Genomic DNA, 6,282 nt, shown 5'->3' with positions numbered 1-6,282 from the left:
GACAATTTCTGGTCCACGTGAGGGCCATGTGGAATCAGACAACACATCTTCCCCAATTTACATACTTTTTACCATTAAAGGCGTCCTTGTGGGCGTGGCTAAGACCGGCTAAGAGGCCAATCAGCATGCACGCACACTGACACCGAACCGGCTTGAGATTTTGGCTCTTTCTAATTGCCATGAATGGTTTATTTTTGCAATTGTTTTCCTATCGTGAAAAGAACAAACACAAATGAACGTATATAAGCAGGGAAGAGAGCCCAAAACTAGAAGGAGCCAAAATGAGTCCGATGAAGTACGATAGTTTCAATTCATAGAATCACTGCCGTTTAAATGTATGTGGGAACAAAAATGGACTTTATTTTTTGGATTAAAACAAACAAACAAAAAACTGACAAGCAGAAATAAATATGTGTCAAACGATGCCCCTCTGGTCCTCGTGGGAGCGCTGGTGGAAGACAAAGGAGACGGTAGCGGCGTCCCAGCAGGCCTTCAGCACTTGGTCCCTCAGGCCCTTCTTGTCCCAGCAGTGGTGCCATTGGGACAGGTCGCTGGTGCAGTCCGACTCGGGCGCCGGCGGGCGCGCTTGGATGCCGTTGACGCAGCGCCGGCAGCGGAACCTGCGGGGTCACTTCAAGTCACGCATGTGTGGCTGCTCTGATTGCGATGTAGGTAGCTTCGCCTCGTCTCGTCTCGTTTTGATGTCACCAAAGCTCGAAAATACATCCTCGCACGCTTGCGTAGGAAGCAGAAAAGCAATTTCTTACTTGTCGTGCGTGTCGCTGGCCGTCTCGCCGTTGAGCGCAAAGAGCTCGCGGAGCTCCCCGAGCGAGAAGTGTCGCTCCACGTCCTGCTCCTCGTCCACCACGCAGCTGCTCAGCGCCTTCTTGTGCGCCTGCCTCTGCAGGATCTTCTCCTCAATGGTGCCCGTCTGCGTGCGCACGGAAGGGATCACTTACAAAAAAACAAAACAAAAAACAAAAAAAAACAAGCGAATCATGAGACGCCCGTCGGCGCTGCGCCAACTCACCGACAGCAGCCTGTAGATGTAGCACGTCTTCTTCTGGCCATCCCGCCACACCCGCGCCATGGCCTGTTCGTCGTTGGCCGGGTTCCAGTCGGGGTCGAACATCACCAGGCGGTTGGCGCCGATCAGGTTCAGGCCGCAGCCGCCCGCCTTGCTGCTCAGCATGAAGATGAACTCGGGGTTCTGAAGCAAAAACACGGTTGAATTGAAAATCCAACTAGTGAATACAGTTATGGCGCATCGGATTCATGATGGTCTACATATTCTAGATGCATGCAATTTGATGAGATACTGTACCTCCGGACTGTTGAATCTCTCCACAATCTTGGCCCTCTTCTTGATGGACATGGTGCCGTCCAGGCGGACGTAAGGATACCTTCTGCAGTGGCACAGCTTCTCGAAGATGTCCAACGTTTGCGTGTAGTTGGAGACCAGCACCACCTTGTCGCTGGTGCTGGACCTCGTCATGGCCAAGATCAAGTCCAGGACCAACATTTTGCCTGGAGTGAAAGCAGACGCATCGCATTACCCGTGATGACGCTCACTCCGGCGTCTTCTTACCCGACAGTTGCGGCTCCACATTTTTCACGGAGTAGCCATTGGGGAACAGATCCAAAGCGCCTTGGAAACCTTCCTCGCCCTGCATGCATTTCTCATGGATGAGCGCTGGGTCTGACGCGCCACGAGAGCCGACATGTTAGGGGGGAAAAGCCACATCTCAATGTCTCATGCCAAAGTCCTGCCTTGAAATAAGAGTTCAACTTGTTCTGAGACCGTGTTGGTAACGCAAAAGACTAGGAAACAAGAAACTAGCACGCTATAAATTATTGTACAAAAAAAAAAAAATGCACTTGTGAGACAAAGGTGATGAAACAAAAAAATTTGAAAAAATGTCGGCCATGTGTTTTGGCTTCATTTCAATGGGCATTGCTCCCGTCTCAATTTTTGGCTCACAAGTTAAAGCAAATAAATAAAAAATAAAAAAATGCCAAACGACAGGAGGCGAGTGTCCACAAAATCTCACGATTGCACAGCTTCTTGAGCGAAGTGATGGACGACAGGGAGGAGACGCTGATGTTGCCCCCCTGCAGCGCTTCCACCGGCTTGGCCTGCGTCAGGAAGCGCTTGTAGAGCGCCGTCTGCAGCGGCGTCAGCCTGCCGGGGAGACAACGCGCTCGCGCCGTTAGCGAGTCGAGCTCACGTGCAGTTAAACTTTGCCGAGTTGTAGCCAGGCAAGTCCGTCGAAAGTCATAAAATTAGCGTCACTCGGAGCGATTTCCACCTACTTGCAGCAGACCACCTGCTCGATCTTCACAGGCAGGTACTTGGACAGGATGTCGGACGTTCGCCTGATTAAACACCTGAAGACACACAGGAGGTCGTCGAGTCCACTTTCACCCCAAGTCCCAGAAGCAAAAAAAAAAAAAGACCTGTTGACGATGCCGATGAGCTCCTTGAGTTTGTCCTCTCCCGCCTGTCGCTCGTTATCGCTGGCGTCGGCGTCGCGACCCTTCAGGATGGGCAGCTCGAATCGCTTCTTGAACTCCTGAGCCGTCCCTGACGTTGCGGCAACAAAAGCGCCCGAGTGAATGCGTTTCAGAAGCCGTTGGGTGGCGCGAGTCAAAAAAAATGAACTTGCATTTCCAGGAATAATATGCCTCTAAAATTGCGCAAAACGGTGACGTCACCCGAGACCAACTCATTCAACAGCTGCTTGCAAATGAGGTGCAACCAAAAAGCAAAATGCTTCAGGAAAAAAAACCACAAAAATTTAAACTCAGACACTGAACCCATTTTGGCGTAAAATTCTTGTCATGGGTGGACCTACAAAAAAGTCTCAAGAAGCCATGCTCAAAAACAAACAGGAAATCCACCATTTTGGTTTAAAAAAAAAAAAAAAAAAAAAAAAAGAAGGCATGGGTTGTCTTAAAAGACGACCGTGTCCTTGACATTCTGCCCGATTGCTAGCAATTTGGAACCGCGTACATAAGACAACTCATCACCGCAAAAACGATTGAGATTTCCTCATCGCTTTTGGGTGGAGCCTGGCAGCGAAGTTTGGTGACTCGCCAAAAAACACAAAATCTCTTGTAAACAACTCAGCTCATCCCCCCCCCCCCCCCCCCGAGAATTCTGCCCCCGGAGCCAATGTGACCAACTTGAAATTCGATAGCCGTGTCTAACATGAGTGGACCCACAAAAAAAAAAAAAAAGTCTCAAGAAGTCATGCTCGAAAAGACACACACACAGTCTGACGTTTTGGTTTGAAGCGGCCATTTTAGGGGCCGTTCAAAGACGCGCTCGTCTTCTTGATTTCGTCCATTGTGGTGGCGCAACAGTGAATCGATTATCAAATTAATCTGCAACGATATTTCTACTCTTAATCGCTCCAAGACGGACGGTCAAGATCTGCACACCCCCGCGGCAACGTTGCCAAGAGATTACCCAGGATGCCGGCGTTGACAAAGTGCACCAGGCTGAAGTACTCCAGCAGGTCGTTCTGGATGGGCGTGCCCGATATCAGCACCCTCCTCTGGGCGCGCATGGCGTTCAGAGCCTGGTACGTCTGGTTGTCGGAGTTCTTGAGCCGATGACCCTGCGCGCGAGCGGAACGGTGCGTGTCGTGGCGGCCTCGTGAGTCACGAGCATGCGGCGTCCGACTACCTCGTCGCAGATGATGAGTCCCACTTGGCCTTTGTGCAGAACCTCGGCGTGCAACCGGAACGTCTCGTAGGAGATGATGAGGATGGGCGTCGGCGCGCGCGGCCCACGCTGGGAGATGAAGTTGACTAGGAAAGAAAACGGAAGCGCGGTCGCATCACTCAACGTACGCGCTGTCTGCATCTTGACGACTTATCGATACGGGGGGGCGGTGTTGCTCTGCGTCTCGATCCGGTCTTGCCGCGCATTCCGGCCGGCAAGCGATTTACCGAGCTGCCGGTCGATGTCACTCTTGGAGCCTCCGTCGATGGCCACGGGGGTGACTCGCGCTCCCAGCCACTTGGCCACCTCGTTGTACCAGTTGCGCACCAGACTGGAGGGCGACACCACGATGGCCTTGTCGATCTCGGGCTTGGCGTCGGCGCTCTGGCGCAGCAGCGTCCACACCAGCGCGATGCACTGCAGGGTCTTGCCCAGGCCCATCTCGTCGGCCATGATGCAGCCGAAGGAGCCCGGGATGCGTCGCCCCGTCACGCAGTCCCACAGGAACTTGACGCCCTGGCATCCCGAGGGTGACACGGGCATCACGCGCATACATTTCCAGCAAGGCTTAAGATTGGATCAAAAAATCCTGAAAGGGGGTTTACCTCTCTCTGGTGAGGTCTGAGCACCTTCCCCAAGACGGGATCCACCACCACGTGGACGGGAATTTTGTCCCTGCGCAAGACAAAACGACAAGAAAGGGTCAAAAAGATAACAAAAGGGGGAGAAAAAAAAAAACAGCCGTTCGCTGTCGAAACGTCAGCGCTCCTACTTGTCCGTTTTGAGCTGCTCGTGGGCGCTCAGCATTGCGGGCTCAAACAGAACCAGGGCGTCGGCGGCAAACGGATCGTGAAGGGCTCGCCTCACTCCGGCTCGCTTCAGGCCCAGCGTTCGGATGCCCAGCGGCCCTGTGGGGGTGGGGGGGGACGTGGACACAATTCTCATCGATTTGACTCTAAACGTGGCCGCGATTGAATTTCAACTTGAATTTGAGGGATGTTCCATTCTAATTTGATGAGCGTTGTGGCAATTACAACACTTAATATAAGTTTCTCCCACTTTTTAAGGGGTCAAAAGTCATGCTACAAATAAATAATTATAAATCAAGCTTTTTATTACTTGGTTGCAAAAGCTTTGAAGTCGCATACGGCCTCAAAACTCTTTCGCTCGGTCAGATACCTTGAGAACGGCCAAGTTGCGGCGGTCAAAACCTCACCCGTGTAATTCGGGATGGGAACTTTAAACGGCTTGGAGAGGATCCGACGAATAAATTCCTCCTGCGGGTTAGAAGATTTCCATCAGGTGACGAGACAGTTAGACTCCAAGCCTCTGCTTCAGTAAATGCGACGTCTTCACGCTCGCTCACGTGTTTGCTGCCGTCGGGGCACACGGGACGAGCGTTGAGCTGCGTCAGCGGCCTCCTGAATGTCGACATGGGACTCGTTCGTATCTGCGCTTCGGCCCCTTTACTTCTTTTTCTCCCCTATGGACAGCAACACAGCACACCGGTCAATCACCACTTTCACTCAGCGCAGACACGCCTTTACCGAACATTAAAAGCAACACACATATCATGTCAGCAACAAGGCACCCTCGCAGAAAATGTGAGAAGACAGCGATCACAGAAAAGTGAGTTAAGTTTGCTGTATGCTTTGAATGGGGGAAAAATGCTTGACTGCTTGGAACGAGGTTGAAGTAAATTGAGGCGCTTCATTTAGGGAAAAGCAGTGCTTTGCCACCATCTTGTGGCAACTCTAGGTAATTATAAACCTTTGAAAAGAATTGCATTTAATGTTAAAATAGGTGTAATAGTACAATTTGCTTGAAATTATGTCCCGGTTTCAATAAAGGGATAGAAATAAAAAAAACCGTTCATTTCAATGTGATTGGGATTCATCAGTTAATCAAAAAAAGGAACGAAAGTGTGGCAGTCTTGCAACGTTGCCATTACTGGCGACAACAAGCCCACTGACCGCCGCACACGTCCACTCTTCGTCCTCCTCATCGTCGGCTTGCTTCCGTTTAGCGACCTGACTGGGAGCCAAACTTCTTCTCTGAGTGGCGACGAGACAAAGATGCAAAACTAAACATGTCAACTTACTGCAGAGTGGAGACGTTAATTGTACTCTAATTCATAGTCTTTGTTTTGCAGTTTACCATGTTCGCTCTTGTTGTGTCGTTGTCGCCCGTCCTTTCGGCTCTAAATTAGTCCGCTAGCATCCTTGCCAGCGCATGGACGGGTCTCCGATGAGACTCTTTGACCCCCCCAAACCGACGCGTGACTTGACTTTTGAAATAATTTCACACTTTACAGACATTAGCGGGCAACTCCGGGAACAGACGACAGCCCCTGAATACGGCGCTGTCTCTCAAACTGCGCGCTAAACAACTACGGCAAGTGCGAAGGCGGAAACATTCTTGCCAAACTAGTTAATATTTAAAAAGAAAACACCACTCAGTCAATTACCTCAATTATTGGCATTGTTATAGTTTTAATGCAGACAAAGAAGTTGTCTTAATGTAGCTTCACCACAAGCGAATCATTTTAATTA

At 50.7% G+C, this 6,282-nt stretch overlaps 1 protein-coding gene across 1 annotated transcript; it reads right to left on the bottom strand.

The window, feature by feature from the left end:
- Positions 1 to 328: 328 nt before the first annotated feature.
- Positions 329 to 6,073, bottom strand: rad54l (RAD54 like). The gene is made up of 17 exons (XM_086115571.1): positions 5,888 to 6,073; positions 5,704 to 5,784; positions 5,097 to 5,213; positions 4,947 to 5,007; positions 4,503 to 4,638; positions 4,336 to 4,405; positions 3,958 to 4,246; positions 3,692 to 3,816; positions 3,473 to 3,623; positions 2,458 to 2,584; positions 2,314 to 2,388; positions 2,052 to 2,182; positions 1,589 to 1,699; positions 1,325 to 1,527; positions 1,031 to 1,210; positions 768 to 931; positions 329 to 620 (listed from the first exon to the last, which is right to left on the bottom strand). The coding sequence occupies exons 1-17, from the start codon at positions 5,888 to 5,890 to the stop codon at positions 416 to 418; spliced, it is 2,229 nt and encodes a 742-aa protein (XP_085971697.1). The 5' UTR covers positions 5,891 to 6,073; the 3' UTR covers positions 329 to 415.
- Between the last annotated feature and the right edge of the window lie 209 nt (positions 6,074 to 6,282).

This window comes from Hippocampus guttulatus, chromosome 7, assembly GCF_054856545.1.
Source record: "Hippocampus guttulatus isolate MCC_2025c chromosome 7, RoL_Hgut_1.0, whole genome shotgun sequence".
Taxonomy (NCBI): domain Eukaryota; kingdom Metazoa; phylum Chordata; class Actinopteri; order Syngnathiformes; family Syngnathidae; genus Hippocampus; species Hippocampus guttulatus.
This window is presented reverse-complemented; position numbering and strand designations above follow the sequence as displayed.

What these genes read in the sequence shown, in the direction of transcription:
- rad54l (XM_086115571.1), bottom strand. An exon ending in GACTCATCATCTGCGACGAG is followed by an intron (nt 3,624 to 3,691) that starts GTAGTCGGACGC and finishes GCTCGCGCGCAG; the next exon opens with GGTCATCGGCTCAAGAACTC. An exon ending in GCCAGCGACACGCACGACAA is followed by an intron (nt 621 to 767) that starts GTAAGAAATTGC and finishes GTGACCCCGCAG; the next exon opens with GTTCCGCTGCCGGCGCTGCG.